We start from the raw sequence: 20,013 nt of genomic DNA on the forward strand, positions 1-20,013 counted from the left end.
CGGCCTCAACCAGCAGGACCACGACGCTAACCTTTCCAAATTCTTCCACACCGCCAAACTCCTCAACCTAACCTACAACAAAGAGAAGTGCATGTTCAGCATGAACCGATTAGCCATCCTTGGCTCTGTGGTTCAAAACGCCTAGGGCCCGACCCCGATCGCATGCGCCCCCTCATGGAAGTCCCCCTTCCCCACTGCCCCAAAGCCCTCAAACGATGCCTAGGGTTCTTCTCATACTACGCCCAGTGAGTTCCTAACTATGCGGACAAGGCCCGCCCACTCATCCACTCCACCGTTTTGCCAGTGACGGCCGAGGCTCACCAGGCCTTCGACCATTTCAAGGCCGACATCCCCAAGGCCACGATGCACACGGTCGACGAGACCCTCCCTTTTGAAGTCGAGAATGATGCATCAGATGTCGCTCTGGCCGCCACCCTCAACCAGGCAGACAGGCCCGTGGCATTCTTTTCCTGCACCCTCCATGCCTCCGAAATTCGGCACTCCTCCGTCAAGAAGGAGGCCCAAGTCATAGTAGAAGCTGTGCGGCATTGGAGGCCTTACCTGGCCGGCAGGAGATTCACTCTCTTCACTGACCAACGGTCGGTTGCCTTCATGTTCAATAACCCGCAGCAGGGTAGAACAAAAATGATAAGAACTTGAGGTGGAGGATCGAACTCTCCACCAACAATTACGAGATCTTGTATCGCCCCGGTAAGCTCAACGAGCCCCCTGATGCCCTATCCCGAGGTACATATGCCAACGCAGAAGTGGACCGACTCCGGACCCTACACGACGATCTCTATCACCCAGGGGTCACCCGTTTTTATCACTTTATAAAGGCCCGCAATCTGCCCTACTCCATCGAGGAAGTCAGGGCTATCACCAGAGACTGCCGGGTCTGCGCAGAGTGCAAACCGCACTCCTACTGGCCAGACCGAGCACACCTGGTGAAGGCCTCCCGCCCCTTTGAACGCCTGAGCGTGGATTTCAAAGGGCCCCTCCCCTCCACCGACCAAAACACGTACTTTCTTAATGTGGTTGACGAATATTCCAGATTACCCTTTGCCATCCCATGCCCTGATGAGTTCTGCCACCGTCATCAAAGCCCTCAACACGATCTTCGCTCTGTTCGGTTACCACGCCTACGTCCACAGCGACCGGAGATCCTCATTTATGAGCGATGAGCTGCGTCAGTACCTGCTCAGCAGAGGTATTGCCTCGAGCAGGACGCCCGGCTACGGGGAAACGGGCAGGTGGAGCGGGAGAATGGGACGGTCTGGAATGCCGTCCAGCTGGCCCCACGGTCCAGAAATCCCTGGGCCTCCCGCTGGCAGGAGGTCCTCCCCAACGCCCTCCACTCCATTCGGTCGCTCCTTTCCACTGCGACTAACAAAACTCCCCATGAACGTCTCTTTGCCTTCCCGAGGAAGTCCACCTCCGGAGTTTCTCTCCCAACGTGGCTGGCAGCCCCAGGACCTTCTCCTCCGCAAGCATGTGCGGCTCCACAAGGCAGAACCGTCGGTTAAGAGGGTACAGCTACTTCACGCGACCCCATAGTACGCCTACGTAGCGTACTCCTACGGCCGCCAAGACACAGTCTCCCTCAGGGACCTGGCGCCAGCTGGGTCCCCACACCCCCCCCCCCCCCTTGCTCCGGCGCTACCCTCCCTTTCCCCAGTGCACCCCACTACAGCCCCCGCTCCAGGATGATCCGTCCTCCCCTCTGTCCCACCCGGGGGTGAAGATGAGGTCGAAACGCTCCCGGAGTCACCGACGCCTGAATCGTCACCGAGACTGCGGCGCTCGCAACATCGGATCAAGGCGCCCAACCGTCTGAGTTTATAAACTTTTCCTGAAATGTTAAACGCATATATGTAAATAGCCTTCCACCCCCCCCCCCCCCCCCCCCCGGACTCTTTTTTAACAGGGGGTGAATGTAGTAGTCACCACTGTTATATTGTATGTACCGCATATGAGGTGTATTACGGTAAGGCGCCTGTGCTACAGGTACGGGGGTAGATCCCTGCCTGCTGGCTCCGCCCAGTAGGCGGAGTATAAATGTGTGGGCTCTCCGAGCTGCAGCCATTTCGGCAGCAGCTGCGGGAGGTTACACATCTCTGCGTAATAAAGCCTCGATTACACTGTACTCTCGTCTCATCGTAATTGATAGTGATTCAAAGGCTACTGTGGCTAGGGAAGAGAGGGAGGAATGGCAACAACTGTTAGAAGAGATTTTGGAGGTGGATGGGAGAAATGAGGGGGGGCCCGGCCCCGGATCTCCTGGCAAAAAGGAAGGAGTTGCAGGCAAGAGTTGATCTATTGTCCACGGGCAAAGAGGTGCGTCAGTTGAGAAGGCCGAGGGAGCTTTCTACAAGTAGAAAGGAGAAGGCAGGGCATATGTTGATAGGTCAATTCTGTAGGGGGGCCGTGGCGAGGGAGACAGTTCGGGTGCGGGACAGGACGGAGAAGTTGGTGGTGACTCAGGAAGAGATTAATAAGGTGTTTGGGGAGTTCGATAGGGATTTGCGTAAGTCAGAGCCCCCAGAGGAGGAGTGTATTATGAAGGAGTTTCTGGGTGGGCTAAGTGCCCGCAGTTGGGGGAGGTGGAGAGGGCAGGGTTGGAGGAGCGGGTGGGGGTGAAAGAGGCGAAGGTGGCAATCGGGAGGATGCAAGCAAGAAAGGGGGCGGGGCCAGGTGGATTCCCGGTCGAAGTTTATAAAAGATTTAAGGATAGTCTGGCGCTGTTGATGATGGAAATGTTTGAGGACGTGGTGGACAGGGATGTGTTGCCACAAACGATGGGGCAGCCCTCCCTCTTGTTGATGCTTAAGGAAGATAAGGACCCAGTGGAGTGTGGGTCATACAGGTCTATATCTCTGCTGAATATAGATGCCAAGATATTGGCAAAAGTACTGGCGTTAAGGTTGGAGGGGTGCCTTCTGAAGGTGATTGGGGAAGATCAGACGAGGTTCGTCAAGGGCAGACGGTTGTCCTTGAATGTGAGGAGACTATTGAATGTGGTACTTCCTCCAGCAGAGGGAAGGGAGACAAAGGTGGTGGTGGCGTTAGATGCAGAGAAGGCATTTGATCGCGTGGAGTGGTGTTATTTGCTGGCGGTGTTGGATAAATTTGGGATTGGGCTGAAGTTTGCGGCATGGGTGAAGCAGTTGTATAAGCAGCCAATGGCGAGCGTGCACACAAATAGTGTGAATTCAGGGTGTTTTGTATTACACCAGGATACGAGGCAAGGATGCCTCATGTCCCTCCTTCTGTTTGCATTAGCTATAGAGCCCTTGGCCATTGCGCTGAGGAGATTGGGATTGTGGAAGGGGATAGTAGGGGGAGAGGGTTGGAGCATAGGGTGTCCTTATATGCCGATGACTTGTACATTTCGGAGTGGAGCTCGTTGGTGGGGAGCATAATGGGGTTGCTTCAGAGATTTGGGACGTTTTCAGGGTACAAACTGAATTTAGGGAAAAATGACTACTTTCTGGTCTCCCCTCCAGGAGTGGGAGGGGGGTGAAGGTTGGCGGGGGGGGGGGTTCCATTTTGTCTGGCACTTTAGGTGCCTGGGGGTGCAGGTGGCCCGGGTTTACAGTAAGGTGGCTTACTGCTTTATGTGGTGGACCCAGTCCCCACAATGGATGATATAATGAAGCTTCTGAAGCGCTTTGGCTATTTTTCGGGATACAAGTGGAATCTGAGTAAGAGTGGGTATTTTCCAGTGAACCCCAGGGGCAGGGAGCCAACCTGGTGATGCTTCCCTTTTGCCTTGTCAGATCAAGCTTCAGGTATTTGGGTGTCCGAGTGGCCCAGGACTAGGCACGGTTCCATAAATTGAACTGCTCCAGTCTGGTGAGTAAGGTCAAGTTGGATCTGCAAAGGTCAGGTAACCTGCCTTTGTCCTTGGCTGGCAGTGTCCAGTCTGTCAAAATGAATATTCTTCCACGGTTTCTGTTTTTTTTCAATGTCTTCCTGTCTTTCCCACCAAATCCTTTACTGGGAGGATAAACAGGCTGATAAATCTTTTATTTCGGCAGGCAAGACTTCGAGAATTTGTAGGACAGTTTTACAGAGGGACAGACAGTCCAGGGACCTTTCTGTTTCTGTAGGGGCTGTTTAGCACAGGGCTAATTCGCTGGCTTTGAAAGCAGACCAAGCAGGCCAGCAGCACGGTTTGATTCCCGTAACAGCCTCACCGAACAGGCGCCGGAATGTGGCGACTAGGGGCTTTTCACAGTAACTTCATTTGAAGCCTACTCGTGACAATAAGTGATTTTCATTTCATTTCTTTTTTATTATTGGGTGGTCAACATAGAAAAAGTGCTGGGTGGTGTAGTGACCCATTGGCCGCTTGGATACAGGTAGAGGCGCGGTCTAGATTGTAAGGGGTCTGGATTGGGCACGCTGGTGATAGCTTTGATCCCATTTTCACCAACAAGATATCCTGAGAATCTAGTGGTTGTGTCCACTGTAAGGATATGGAGGCAGACAGCATTTTAGGCTGGGGTCTTTGTCGAAGTTGGCCCCTTTTTATACGGACCTGTTTGAGCCGGCGAGACAGGACGCCATGTTTGGGGTGTGGGGAAGGCAGGGGTTGGAGAGAATTGGAGTCTTGCATTTGGAGGGACGATTCGCCAGCTTCGAGGAACTAACGGTGAAGTACAGGCTCTCGGGTCAGACTCGTTTAGGTGTCTCCGGATTCGGCATTTAGTGTAGAAGACGTTTCCGACTTTCTCAGAGGCGCTGCTGACATCTCTAATGGAGAGGATCCTTTTACTTACGGGGTCAGGTGAGGGTAACACATCTGGAATCTATGGGCAGATCCTATGAGAAGAAGTGGAAGGGGGAGCTGGGGCCCATAGTAGATGACGAGGTATGGAGTGAGGACCTTCGCAGGGTGAATTTCACATCCTTGTGCACAAGTTTGGGCACGATCCAGCTTAAGCTAGTGTTTAGGGTGCACCTAATTAAGGAGAGGATGAGTAGTTTCTTCCCGGAGGTGGATGAAAGGTGTAAGCGGTGCTCTGGGGGCCCGGCCAACCACACGCAGATGTTTTGGTCCTGTCCCAAGCTTGTGAGCTTTTGGTTCTCCTCCTTTAGTACCTGCCCTTCTGCCCTTTGGTTGCCTTATTTGGGGTGTTGGACCTGCCAGGGCTGCAGACAGGGACATCCTTGGCAGATGTCCTTGCCTTTCCATTGTTGATCATCAAAGGCGATTTTGGCTGAGGCGGAGGTCTCCAGCCCCACCACTAACCCTGGCATGGTTAGGTAATCTAATGCCGTTTTTGTATACCATGAGAGGATCTGTCCAAGGGCTCTACTCCGTGGAGGTGGCAGCCTTTTATTACTTACTTCAAGAAACTAATCACCGTCAGTTGCCAGAGGGGAGGAGGGACTGAGGAGTGATGTAGTGTGTGGGATTGTGTTCTCTTTTGTATTTTTATGTCTTTTTGTGCCTTGTTTGATATTTCAAGGATTTTATAATAATGTATGTGTTTTGTAGGATTTTGGAAAATTGAAAACTTTAATAAAAACATTTTTTTTTTAAACTAAGAATTTAAAAAATGAACTACAAATACGATATCAAATTCAACAAGTGAATAAATGTTGGGACAATATCTGGCACGTTGTAAAAATATGAATGCTGCTTAAGTTTGGAATATTAGGACTGCGTGGGCCATTTGACAAAAGATTTTGAGGACTCAGGCATTGTGGTGGTCATCATCCACATAATTCATTGCCAATCTGATGGAGGGTATGGTGAGCAGAGAATAACCTGGTTACCCTAGCTGGTGATCTAAAGAGAAAACATCACTGCCGAAGATTAGTTATCCATATGATTCACTACCGATTATTTGGTGACAGCGATGGCTCTCTCAGCTTCTTTATTTATTTGGAATTTAGATTTGAATCATTCAAACATTGGCTGATCTGAAGCTGAACCATGTCCAAGGTCTGAACAAACTTGAAGGCTTGTCTCTGGGGTATTATTTTCTTATGTCCATTAACGGGAAAACCATAAGCTATGTTTGTTGTATCAGATGTTGTGGTCTATCAAGTTAGCTTATAAAAGCAGGATCGAGTGCATTAACAATCTCAAGTTGTGATGTGCCTAACATGTGCAGTTACACATTTGAAATATGTACTTCTCTGACTTGAGCCTCGGCCAAACCCACAGATCGGAACGGCTTAAAATGCACAGGTAAAAGGCTCCAAATAGAGTGAGTCAGCCTCTTGGAAGAAAGAAGGGACTTTGTAGTCTAGCTCGCTGGGTGGCACAGTGGCACAGTGGTCAGCACTGTTGCCTCACAGCTCCAGGGACCCAGGTTCAATTCCGGCCTTGAGTGACTGTCTGTGTCGGTTTCCTCTGGGTGCTCTGGTTTCCTCCCGCAGTCCAAAGAGGTGCAGGTTAGGCAGATTGGCCATGCTAGATTGCCCCTTAATATCCAAATGTTAGGTAACATTACTGGATTATGGGGATAGGGTGGAGGCGTGGGCTTAAGTAGGGTGCTGTTTTCAAGGGCCGGTGCAGATTCAATGGGCCGAATGAGTCCTTCTGCATTATGATTCTATGAAAAGAAAAGCTGGGTTGACAATTTTTGGTTATTTGGGTCGGGTGGACTGAAGCTGCTCATTGGACCATTGACTTTCAACAGGTATGAATAAAACCTGGCTTGGACCCAGGAGCTTTCACTCAGATTAAACCGCGGTGAAAAATCTTCTTTCACTGGCACCATATGAACCCTGAAACTTGGCCAGCTTCAAACAATAACATCTGAATTTATTGAAATTTTGTCTTTAACCCAATATTTTCCGTTCATCTCAGCAGGCTCTCAGCAACTCCACTTCCTTCTGTCATGCTACTCTCTCCTTGCTGGAGAACATTCTGTATCTTACCCAAATCGTCATTACATAGAACAGTACAGCACAGAACAGGCCCTTCGGCCCTCGATGTTGTGCCGAGAACATAGAACAGTACAGCACAGAACTCATTGTTAGTGAAGAAGCTTTAACTGTAAGCATTCACTAATGGGAGGAATTATATGCAAGTCCAGGTCAATCTTCACCTGATGCCGATATTTGCCCAATTTTCAACAGCAGCCACTACTCGATCACAATCAAAAACAGATTCCCTCCCCTATCCTTACAGCCAGAATCTAGTTGTTAACTCAACAAAGGCTGGAGATCAAACCCGAGTCAGATTGAGTGCAGTCACAGAGATTCAACATCTGATTTATACTCCCTGTGGGGAAATGTCTGGCGTTTACTTAGTATCTCCTCTTAATAGCACTGCTGGGATTGGAAATTTCCAGATAGGATTTGACAGAATGTGAATTCATCTCTGACCACTCAGTTGCATAAGACATTAAAGCACCAATGTTCACTCCCTTTGCTAATACCTCAATTCCTTTGTCTTTCTTTTCTCAGTTTTGTCTGAGATTTGAACGGGAAGATTTGATTAAGGGCTCGATCACCAGAAGAATTTATTTTCCATGAAATCTCACAAAGTTACTTACTTCTTGAAAATGTCTTGTTTCATCATTATCTTATGCAAATGCATTGTTTCAGTAATTCTTCGTGAGCAATACTGAACATATCGCTCATGCCTCAATAATGCCCAGTACAGTACAGTACAGGAAGGACTCAAATTTGATCTCTGGCCCGGGTGCAGAATTAACATTGGATTGGACCTGTCAAAAAATGTTCCACTGCAGCCTGAGGACTGGCTTCTGGCTCCCGGCCAGTCCAAACCTCAGACCCTGCCAATGGACTCAGTCCACCTGCATTTCTCTGCTCCTTCTCCCCGCCTCGCCCCTGGAATGATTTCAACCTTGCAGCCGAGACTTTTTTTTTGTTTGGTTAATTCTGTGCGTGATGGATGATACCGCTGAGGAATGGAACATGTTTTCTTTTTAGTTTTGGCAGTGACCATTTTCAGGTTAGGAGATGCATGCTCTAAACTGGCTGCCTGCCTGCAGCCTAATGGGAATCCATTTGCAATTTTGCGTCCATATTTTCAATCTTGGAAAAAGGTAATGGGGCTGTTTTTATTCAAATAAAGGGGGATTTGGGGATGATTTGATCGATGTGTTTAAAGTGTTGAAGAGGTGGGGCAGGGTAGATGGAATCAGACAGGTTCCAGCTGTTTTATGGAAAATAAACCGTCACAGTCTCACAATGTGAAATTCAGACTGTAGAGCAAGAGAAAGCTATGCCTGTTCTGTTTCTATTTTTAAATAAGCTGAGTATCTGCTCATAAATAAATGAATAAATCTCTTCCCTTTAGTGTATTTTATCAGGTTAATACATGTCTGCGGCATAAAGTAGATGCCACACTTTATTGCAGCCACAAAATAAAAACAATGAAATAATCTTTATTGTCACAAGTAGGCTTACATTAACAATGTAATGAAGTTACTGTGAAAATACACAAGTCGCCACATTCCGGCGCTTGTTCGGGTACACAGAGGGAGAATTCAGAATATCCAATTCACCCAACAGCGCATCTGTCGGGATTTGTGGGAGCAACCGGATGAATCCCACACAAATACGGAGTGGACGTACAAACTCCACACAGAGAGTGACCAAAGCCGGGAATCGAACCTGGGACCCTGGAGCTGTGAAACAACAGTGCTACCCACTGTGCTACCATGCCGCCCAATCGAAAGGACATTAGTCATATCTTTCTTGCCCTTCTAACTTGGGGCATGTAACAATTTCCGAACCTCGAATTGACCTCAGGAATTTTCATTTTTTGGCAGCTACAATTCCCTAGATGTCTGGAAGGAATACTGACCATAAAGGGATAGGTCGGACTGGCAGATAGAATATCGCTAACATGTTGCAGAGCCCACACTAACCATGAGAAACAAAACGGGAGAGCATCCAAAGACTCCAGACATCACATTTTAAGTGCCCAAAGTATTAAGAAAAAGGCTATGATGGTCTGCAGCCAGAAATATCCAAACACTTAGTGAACAGCAAAGACCTCACCAAACACCAAATAAACTTTGATTAAACTCAGATCAGTTTAGGCCACATGGACTATTTGTGAAGTGGCTTTAAAACCGTGTCTGCTAGCGAACTATGTCCCAGGCTTCAGACTATGCAAGAGCTCCTCGATAGACAATCAAATAATTACATGAAATTGTTCACTGCCTTTAAAAATATATTAATTATAGAACTGCGGAACTTCAGAAAGTGAAAACAATGCACGTCTCTAAAAATATGAGTTTGTTTTAAAAAGGACAGCTGGCATTTTGGCGCTCTTTGTGCAAATCAATATCATAGAATTATCATAGAATTTACAGTGCAGAAGGAGGCCATTCGGCCCATCGAGTCTACACCGGCTCTTGGAAAGAACACCTTACCCAAGGTCAACACCTCTACCCTATCCCCATAACCCAGTAACCCCACCCAACACTAAGGGCAATTTTGGACACTAAGGGCAATTTATCATGGCCAATCCACCTAACCTGCACATCTTTGGACTGTGGGAGGAAACCGGAGCAACCGGAGGAAACCCACACGGACACGGGGAGGATGTGCAGACTCCACACAGACAGTGACCCAAGCCGGAATCGAACCTGGGATACTGGAGCTGTGAAGCGATTGTGCTATCCACAATGCTACGGTGCTGCACCGATATTAAACAAATGTTAAGTGTTGGGTAATTATATTAAATATTTCATTTGGTCCAGTGTCATGAAGCCGCTTTGTTAGCAGTCCTCATGTCTCAGGGGCTGGTTTAGCTCACTGGGCTAAAGAGCTGGCTTACCAAGCAGGCCAGCAGCACGGTTCAATTCCTGTACCAGCCACCCTGGACAGGCGGCGGAATGTGGCGACTAGGGGCTTTTCACAGTAACTTCATTCAAGCCTATGTGTGACAATAAGCGATTTTCATTTTCATTTCTTTCCTACGACTGGGAGTGCGCTTTCACTTAACTAACAATTAGATAAATAGAGCAAAATCCAGTATTCAAACATGGGCCAGCTTACTACAATGAAGCACAAACTTCCATACAATCTTTTAAAAGATTGAAGAATACCAATTATATCAGTTTGCCAACTTTGATTCCCAACTTCCCCCTACCCCCCAGCTTCTGGTTTCAGCTCCTGTCTCTACCCCCTTCTCCCTCACTGACATCTGACTGCGGTGTACGAGGCAGCCCCAGCTCTCTGCGGCAGCAGGCATTGACAATGCATCTCTGAGATGGCCTGAGTGGCAGCCTGTGACATCGCACATTGAGAGGCAGGATAACCGAGGCACTGTTGTGACAGGAAACATGTCTAATTGCGTGAGATCCTGGAAATCCTAATCAAAACCTGGCTCACAGGCAATGAACCAATGGATAGCATGGATAGCTGCAATCTCTCCAATTGTAAAAGCATTTCAAATTATTGACTTAAAACAACTCCAGGCATCAGGAATTTGCCAGCGTCCCGGTACCGGACCCACATGCCAAGGGCACAAGTGGTAGGAAATGGATTGTGTGACTTATTCAGTAGCAGCACACAATTACCTTTAAAGTGGAAAAATGTCCCAAGACACTTCACAAAATCATAAGGAGATAAAAATGTTGCAGTGCCAAACAGTAACAACTTGTATGAAGGCAGAGAGGCCGAGGGAGGGAATTCCTGAGCTTGGGCCCAAGGTAGCTTGAAGGCACAGCCACCAATAGTGGAGCGATCAGAATCAACAGAACAGAATTAGATGTGCATCAAACTCTTGGAGGACATTGCAGCATTAGGGAGGGGTGAGGTCAGGGAGGAATTTGAAAACCAGTCGATAATTTTAAATTCAAGCTGTTGCTGACTGTGAGCCAATGTAAATCAGCAAGCACAGAAGTGATGGCTGGATGGGACTTGGTGTAGGGAAGGGCATGGCAATAGGGCTTTGGATGTGTGGTGAAGGCGATTCACACTATATATAGTTGCCAATATCACTCCATGTATATATGGTCGTTATCTACCCGTTGTAAGATCAATGCTGTATATAGTTGCCAATATAACTCCGTGTATATATGTTCACTATCCACCATTGTAAGTGCAGTTGCTCTATCCGACCACCAGGGGGAGTCGCTCTGGGAATACATAGAATTTACATAGAATTTACAGTGCAGAAGGAGGCCATTCGGCCCATCGAATCTCCACCGGCTCTTGGAAAGAGCACCCTACCCAAGGTCAACACCTCCACCCTATCCCCATAACTCAGTAACCCCACCCAACACTAAGGGCAATTTTTGGACACTAAGGGCAATTTATCATGGCCAATCCACCTAACCCGCACATCTTTGGACTGTGGGAGGAAACCGGAGCACCCGGAGGAAACCCACGCATACACGGGGAGGATGTGCAGACTCCGCACAGACAGTGACCCAAGCCAGAATCGAACCTGGGACCCTGGAGCTGTGAAGCGATTGTGCTAACCACAATGCTACCGTGCTGTCCTATGCGAGAGTTTGTACTGGGCTCCTCCCTTGGCTCCGCCCAGGGCTCCTCCCCCTGGGACCGATATATAAAGATCAGTGCCTTAGAGCCAGCCTGCAGTTCATCTGAAGTTCAACGACGAATAGGCTGGCTCTGTTGTAAGTGTATTAAAGCCTCTGTTCAGATCCAACTACACGTGTTCGCTAAATTGATGGTTCCATCAATTTAATACACTTAAGAAGCTGCCGAAGTAAAGCATGGAATCCGCTCTAAACCCAGGACGTCTAGAACTCGATCCGCAGGATGCAGAGGCGAAAGAAACTTTCTGCCACTGGCTGAAATGTTTTAAGGCCTACCTGGCCGAAATCAGCACCGCTGAAACTACGGGAGAACAAAAGCTCAGCCTACTGCACGCGAGGGTAAGCCACAGAATTTCTACACAACTAAATCCAGCCGGTTCCTACACTGCAGCGCTGGTGATTTTGGACAAAATTCTTCGGTGGAGGATTGAACTCTCCACCTACAATTACGATATCAAATATCGACCGGGGAAGCTCAAAGAGCCCTCGGATGCCCTATCCCGCGGGACATGCGCCAGCGCGCAAATCAGCCGCCTAAAAGCCATCCACGATAACCTCTACCACCCAGGGGTCACCCGGCTCGCCCACTACATCAGAGCCCGAAACCTGCCTTTCTCCAACGAGGAGGTAAAAGCGGTCACCAGGGACTGCCCGATCTGTGCGGAGTGCAAACCGCACTTCCATAGACCAGACAGGGCCCACCTGGTCAAGGCTTCTAGGCCCTTTGAACGCCTTGCAATCGATTTCAAAGGGCCACTCCCCTCCACTAACAAAAACATTTACTTCCTTAACATTATTGACGAGTTCTCCCCATTCCCCTTCACCAACCCATGCCCCAATATGACCTCCCACACAGTCATTAGGGCCCTGCATGGTGTCTTCACCCTGTTCGGTTTCCCCAGCTATGTGCACAGCGACCGGTGTGTGTCCTTTATGAGTGACGCGCTGCGTCAGTACCTGCTCGACAAGGGCATCGCCTCGAGCAGGATTACCAGTTACAACCCCAGGGGAAACGGACAGGTGGAGAGGAACAACGCGACAGTCTGGAAGACCGTCCTACTGACCCTCAGGTCCAGGAAGCTCCAAGTTTCCCAATGGCAGGAAGTCCTCCCTGACGCGCTCCACGCAATTAGATCCCTCCTGTGTACAGCTACCAACCAAACCCCCCACGAGCGGCTCTTCATTTTTTCCAGGGGCACTACCACAGGGGTCTCACTTCCGGCGTGGCTGAGGACGCCAGGCCCTGTTCTCCTAAGGAAGCACGTCAGGGTGCACAAGACCGACCCCATTGTTGAAAAGGTGCGCTTGCTTCATTCCAACCCACAGTACGCATTTGTTGAGTTCCCGGACGGTCGCCAGGACACAGTATCCCTCCGGGACCTGGAACCCACTGGATCCAGCCCCCCATTTACCCCCACCGAGGAACTCCTTTCCCCGTTCCGTATGCAGCCGCCCCCGATTCTGCGAGCTCACCCCACCAGTCCCAAGCGCCAGCACCAGCCCCCCCCCGCTCCCCCAGTCTCCATTCGACCAGGAGGTGTATGAGGCTCAGACAAGACTCACCCCGGAGCCGGCAACCGTACCCCAGACCTCGACGTCCGCCCAGCCACTGCAAGAGGCTGCAACCCCGGTGCTCCGCAGATCAAAACGGACAATTCGTCCACCGGACAGACTGACTCTTTGAGCCATCACCCCCGCCGGACTTGATTTTTTTAACAGGGGGTGAATGTGGTGAAGGTGATTCACACTATATATAGTTGCCAATATCACTCCATGTATATATGTTCGTTATCTACCCATTGTAAGATCAATGCTGTATACAGTTGCCAATATAACTCCGTGTATATATGTTCACTATCCACCATTGTAAGTGCAGTTGCACTATCCAACTACCAGGGGGAGTCGCTCTGGGAGTACGCGAGAGTTTGTACTGGGCTCCTCCCTTGGCTCTGCCCAGGACTCCTCCCCCTGGGACCGATGTATAAAGATCAGTGCCTTAGAGCCAGCCTGCAGTTCATCTGAAGTTCAACGACGAATAGGCTGGCTCTGTTGTAAGTGTATTAAAGCCTCTGTTCAGATCCAACTACACGTGTTCGCTGAATTGATGGTTCCATCAGGATGGTCTCATGTTTGGTGGAAGTGAAACACGGAAGGAACATGTCAAATTTAGGGCGGTCCAGAGCACAGTAGTTAGCATTGTTGCTTCACAGCCCCATGGACCCGGTTCGATTCCTGGCTTGGGTCCCTGTTGTGAGAAGTCTGCACGTTCTCCCCGTGTCTGTATGGGTTTTGTTCGGGCACTCCGATTTCTTCCCATAAGTCCCGAAAGACGTGCCATTAGATGAATTGGACATTCCGAATTCTTCCTCAGTGTATCTGAACAGGCGCCGGAGTGTGGCGACTAGGGACTTTTCACAGTAACTTCATTGCAGTGTTAATGTAAGCCTACTTGTGACACTAATAAAGATTATTATTATTATTATTAAAGGTTAGTAAGGTATGAATGAGAGTTTCACCAGCAGGTGAGCTGTGGCAGGAGCAAGGTCAGTCGATGTTGCGGAGGTGGAAATGGATGTTCTTTGTCATAGTGTGGAGGTGGTTGGAAGCTCATCTTGGGACCCAATAAGACACCAAGAACAGGATAGTGGAATGGATGATCAAGAGCCTGGTTAAACAATTGCAACTCCAGCTGTAAACGATCTTTATATAAAATCACAGAATGGGTACAGCATAGAAGGAGGCATTCGGTCCATCTTGTCCATGCCAGTTCTTTGCAAGAGCAACTTTCAATTTGGCCCACACCACCACCTTTTGGGCTGGATGTTATGGGGCACCACTCTCCTTGCCTTTTAACCCCTCCTCAACCCCATGACAAAACATTTTTTTTGGGGGGGGGGAGTTGGGGAGTCCACCCACAGCAGAACTATGCATGTCATTCTGCCATTATACGCCTGGTTGCCAAATAGGAGGTGAGGCGGGGCTGCCAATCCCCAGGAACAGGAAGTCCCATCACAGAGAGCTGCTGGCCAATCAGAGGCCAGCAGTTCTCCAGTACCAGCAGCATCTCCAGATGCGGTGGCCAGTGCCAGTACTGCAGAGAGGCTAACCGGAGATGGGCTGCATTGGATCTAAGCTAGCTGGTGAGGCAGGGGTCCCCTGGGTGCCAAGCTGGCAATTCCTGGTGAGGACAGAAAAGTTGGAGGGAGGGTGGGGGGTGCGAGTTGATGGTCAGGCCCTCACCCAACCTGCACCAACAGCCCATGCAGGGAGAGGGAGGCTTGGTTGGCATTGGCTTTTCCTGCCAGCGGTTAAATCCCAGTAGTGGCTGGATGAGTCTCTGAAATCAAAATTAAGTGTCTACTTAAGGGCCTCAATTAGTCCAGTGGAGGTCAGGCCACCTGACACACCTCCCTTCCGCTGCTAAAATTGCGGTGGCGAAAAGGGTGGGTGGGGAGGTAGCAGGAAGACTTGTGCCCCCCCCCCCTCCCCCCAACCCCACCATCGCCTCCATCCCTGCTTTCACAAATGCCTGAGGGGGAGTGGGAAATCCAGCGATATGATTCCAAGTTACAAAACTTTAAAACCTTCCCAAAATGATATAACAACTGAAGTGTATGCTCAAACCATGATAACTGATCCTTAAAACTACAGTATATTGCTCTGTTGCTCACTTCTTACATACATGGGATGGTATAGCTTAGTTAGCTGAGTGATGCAGACCAAGCGTGGGTTCAATTCCCAGGCTGGCTGAGGTTATTCTTGAAGGCCCCGTCTTCTCAAACGTGCCCCAACCTGAGGTATGATGACCCTCAGGGTAAATCGCCACCAGTTGGCTCTCCCTCTCAGCGAGGTAAGCAGCCATGGTCATCTGGGACTATGGCTAACTTACTTTTAGTTACATACAGTAGCACGACTATGAAGCCTTGAGTAATTTTGCACCTTGTAATGGATATAAAGCTGTTCAAGCATCCAAATAAAGTATGTTGACCGTGGAGCATTCAGTTTCAGACATACCATTCAAAACCCTTGTGAAGATATATCAGAACAAATGTGATTAAATTCTGCACTTATATAGACTCATTAGTTGGGCAATGACTCACAATTATCAATGATGCAAGCATTTAAATTAAATCGAATGGTCTTATTCACTTATTTGTGCATCATCACCAGCAGCAACCAGAGCTTTCAGAATAAAGCCTTCCCAAATCATACCTGCCTGTACCTCAATCTGAGGTAAAGTATTAGCCGGGCCTTAATGTGTCATTTACAAAGCTTAGAAGAAACTAACTTCCCTTAACACTGTGTTTGCTGAGAGCTGAAAAGAAAAAGCCAACAAAATAATCAATCCCAGACAAAAATGTTTCATTTTTATCATGCAAGGTAACCCAGAAGTTCAGAAAGAAGATCTCCATCTGAGAACGGATTCACCTGTTTGTACTCTGTTCTGTGAGACGCTGCTGTCATTCGGAGTTACTTATTTAAATTCCATAGGATAGAAATTCCAATTGGCAAACCTCATGACCAGATGTTTAATGCACTTGTACTACTTTCCTGTGTGTATTATTTCTATGTGAATGTTAACCTGTTGAGAGTAGATGGTTTAATGTTCACGTAAAAATACCACACACAGGAATGTAGTACAAGTGTAAGCATTTCTATGTGAAGTGTGCCAATTGAATTCCAAAAGTCCTGTTCTCATACCACACAATCCCACACACAGGTTGTTCTCTTATTTGTGACCTCATTAGCAAACAATCATCCACAAATGCAAAATGGGATTTAACTGGTGTAACACTGCATTAGTCAGTCACAGTATTTTAACATTGAAATCAGAATGAGCACAGAGTCCTGGCGTTCTTCTGCCCTGAAGTTATTCTGTTTGTATCTTGAGTGATGGGTGATCAGCCTCTGCCCTGCCCAAGCAGAATAACTCATGGGGTTACACCAAAACTGGCAGAGGGGAAGATACGTTTGCAGCCTTTCCTTCCTGACATATCAGCTTGGCGCAATGGTAGTAACCGACCCGCCTCTGGGTCAAAAGAGTTTTGAGTACGTCGTCCAGGCTGACGCTTAACCACGGGGCTGAGGGAATGATGTACATTCGGAGACCTGCACAGGATCTTAAACTGAGCTTCTGTCTGCCCTCTCAGGTGGATGTAAAAGATCCTACATCACTATATCAAAAAGCGGTAGGGTAGCTCTCCCCAGTATCCTGGACATGTATGTGTATCTGGCCAAAATCTCATTCTTGTTTGTGAAACCTTGGTGAGCACATATTGGTTGCCGTGCTTCATACACTGCATCAGTGCACTTCAAAGCACTTTATTTGTCTGGTGAAGTAATCTAAGCACAAGCCAATCGGTCACAGCAATGTAAAATCGTCACATACCACATGCAAATAATTCACAGCAACATGAAATAAAAGGAGTAAACTGACATTTTGTGTCCTGATGTGTAGGTGTCGGGAAGATTCCAGAACTAATAAATCATGTTAACATTGCAGTTATCTATTAATAATATGGCAGCGTCAACATGTAAATGCATTGTCTGTCGGGTACCTGGAACATACTGACCGGGACATCTGAGTCTCAGCCCGCCTCTGGTTTGGGTTAAGTTAGCTGGGCTGCTCACAACAGTTTCTGCTGCTGACACTATTCACTGACCCCTGCTGGAAGGTTAATGTATATAGATGTTTGGTTTGGGCAGCATTGGGTTTAGCTGTTAACATACTTACGACCAAATAGCCTCTGAATAGGGACTGTCCAGGTTTATGCATAAACAATAGCTGCTAGTTTAAGGTGTTGGAGGATTATTGGTGTGATTGGTATTCACAGCATTGCCCAGCACCTTCAGCACAGGGATAGAGAAAGGTGGGAAAACAACCTCTCTCAGCAGTCAACTGTTGTTCTTCACTCATGGAGGCTACGGGCGCCTCGTTGTTGCTGCTCAACACAGGTATTCAGTGAATCCTTGGTACACAAACCCAGATGTTCCTGACTATAAAATACCCTGTGCAAAGATGGGGCCAGACTCTGATTGGACCATGGCATTGGCAGTCATGGCAAATCCCAAAGAGTATGATACACAGTGTATGTGATAGCTCCCCCTGCAACCCCCCGTCATTCGTTATGGATATCACTCAATGAACTTGCTCTGGTTACGCCATCAATTCTTCTTTACGGATGTCAAGAGGCATTTACTGTACAGAGTACACTCAGTCAATGTTGCACGGCAGTGAGATTCAAAACATAACCAGAATTAACCGCAGTTATGTGTATAGTATTAAAATGTAATGTTATATGGTTGTGATTTCAGGCAGCTTGGGTATCCAGTGCCAATAATAAACTGTTCAGGCTTCACTCTTGAACTTTATGACACCGTTCAAACCCTCTCCAATAATACCAGTGCCTTAGCTTCATCCCCAGATATTGTTACCAAAGGCGACTACAAAGCTGAAAACATAAAACACTCAGTAAAAGGGACATGCTCTACTTGTCAAACAGATGGCATAGCCTGTCAGGGCACAACTGGCACTTCACTATCTGCTTATGTGCTGGGCCCTCACCCTCACCTTGCCCCATCCTCCAAGATAGTCTCTAAGGAGCCTGTTTCATTGGAATGGCTACAGTGGAGTTGCAGCTTGGCACGCTGTCTAACTCCAACTAAGGTGATACATTGCTGATGGCACAGAGTTGGCTGGCTGGAGTTGTAATCAACTAATTCACCTCGCTATCCACCCGGGACTGCAAACGATTCTGCAAATTTAATGTTCTGTTTTTTATCATCTGAGATTTACCATTTAATATGGACAATAATAAATCACTTTTCAAACAGATGTATTGAAGTTCAAGTTTCTCGTTGGAGTTTAACTACATCAATGTAAATGAAATATAATTCGGCTTTACTTACAGTCTCTCGATATTCCTGGGTATTCCCTTCGGAACAGCCTTTAATCCCAAATGATGACAATCCACGCTGGATCCAGAGCAGATACAGCGACTGGGACACGCATGGGTGCAAACTCCCCAAAACATCAGTGTGAGCAGGACAAATCCTGGGAAATTGTCTTTAAATCCCGCCATTCAGGAGGACGCAGAAAGAAGAAGTAATTGAAAGAGAGAGAAGAGAAAGAGAGACAGAGGGAAAGCACGAGAGTTCAAAGATTGGGGGGGGGGGGGGGGGGCAGGAACAGCTTCGACAGAGTTCAGCTTCCTCTTCACTAATCAGCTTAAAAAAGTTTTCCACGAGCACAGGCAGTCGGCACAGCTCACAGCCCTCAGCAATGCTGACCCCCGGTGAGGTAAATCTTACTCCTCAAGCATCTAATTTGCAGCAGACTCGATTACATGGCAGAATCGCCAGTCCCCTGCTAGCCGGAGCCCTGCACTTATCCTGCAAACTAATGTCACGGCCGATTCCAGCTTTCTACCCTCAACCTTTCCCTCCAACTTTCTTTCACTTTGAAACTCCTGACTTTCAGGGGCAGTCTCAGAACGGCTTGCACTCCTGGTTTCTTCAGAAAAGAAGGGGTTGGGGGCTGGGGGGGGGGGGGGGGGGGGGGGGGGGAGGAATTCCAGTCAGCAGACTTTTTTCTGACTGAACAGTTTTCCTGATCTCTTCCCCTCAGCTTTTAAAAAAAAACTTTTGTGAGGTGCGGGGGAGGGGGGGGGGGGGGGGGGGTGGAGTGAGAAAAAAAAACAACCAAAGGGTCCTGGCAAAGCCAGTGAAGTCTCTCTAGATGTCCGTCAAATCTGTCAACACGAACCCACACTCCTGTCACCAAATCCTAGGTGATCAATACCTCTAACTCGCAGAGTGCTGCACAAACTCTTCATCCACACACTTTGGGGGGTGGCCTGCCTCTGATTGGGTCTTTGTTTTGTTTTCTCTTGCCTATGCTAAAGCCCCTTGCAAGTTTTTCTCATTCCTTGTGTTGCTGTGGGTGTGATTTGTTGTAAAATCCTGGAGTTGCTCCTTTCCTTTCCCAGCTCCGTACTCCAGCGCGCGCGTGTATTTTTAGTTGCTATAAAAGTTCTCTTATCCTCGCCCTAAATTCCCAGCAGAAGTTTCTACTGGTTCCCTCCTTGCTGATGTCACTGAACATGTTAGAATGAAAGTGCCCTCTCACACACACACACACATACAGACTTACAGACATTCTCTCTACACTTCACTACACCCCTCTTTTTTTGTGCACACTTACTTGCATGCTCTCTCCCACTTGCCCGACTTGTTCTCTCTCACACACATGCTTCTTATCACACACATGGGGTAGAATTCTGTGATACCCTGCTGGCGAGTTTGTGGGCAGGGGTGGCCGTAAAATTATTCCGCTGGCCTTCCCACTAGGCTGTTGCCCACCCTGACCTCGCCATAGTTTTACAGTGGGATGGATGAAGCCTATAGGTCGCCCACCTCTGCCCCCTTTCCTTAATTGAGGTCCATAAGTGATTAATGACTACTTAAGGGCCATTCCCCACCCTGCCTCAATTTTCAGGCT

At 48.2% G+C, this 20,013-nt stretch overlaps 1 protein-coding gene across 1 annotated transcript in view; it reads right to left on the reverse strand.

Annotated features, from left to right (window-relative positions):
- The window catches only part of LOC119965073 (slit homolog 3 protein-like), a 758,703-nt gene extending 739,657 nt beyond the window's left edge, over positions 1–19,046 (reverse strand). Inside the window, exon 1 of the mRNA XM_038795337.1 lies at positions 18,423–19,046. Coding sequence (XP_038651265.1) covers positions 18,423–18,595 — 173 coding nt within the window. The 5' untranslated portion in view covers positions 18,596–19,046. The remainder of the gene's footprint in view (positions 1–18,422) is intronic.
- Between the last annotated feature and the right edge of the window lie 967 nt (positions 19,047–20,013).

The sequence above is a fragment of the Scyliorhinus canicula genome, chromosome 4 (assembly GCF_902713615.1).
Source record: "Scyliorhinus canicula chromosome 4, sScyCan1.1, whole genome shotgun sequence".
In the NCBI taxonomy this organism is placed as follows: domain Eukaryota; kingdom Metazoa; phylum Chordata; class Chondrichthyes; order Carcharhiniformes; family Scyliorhinidae; genus Scyliorhinus; species Scyliorhinus canicula.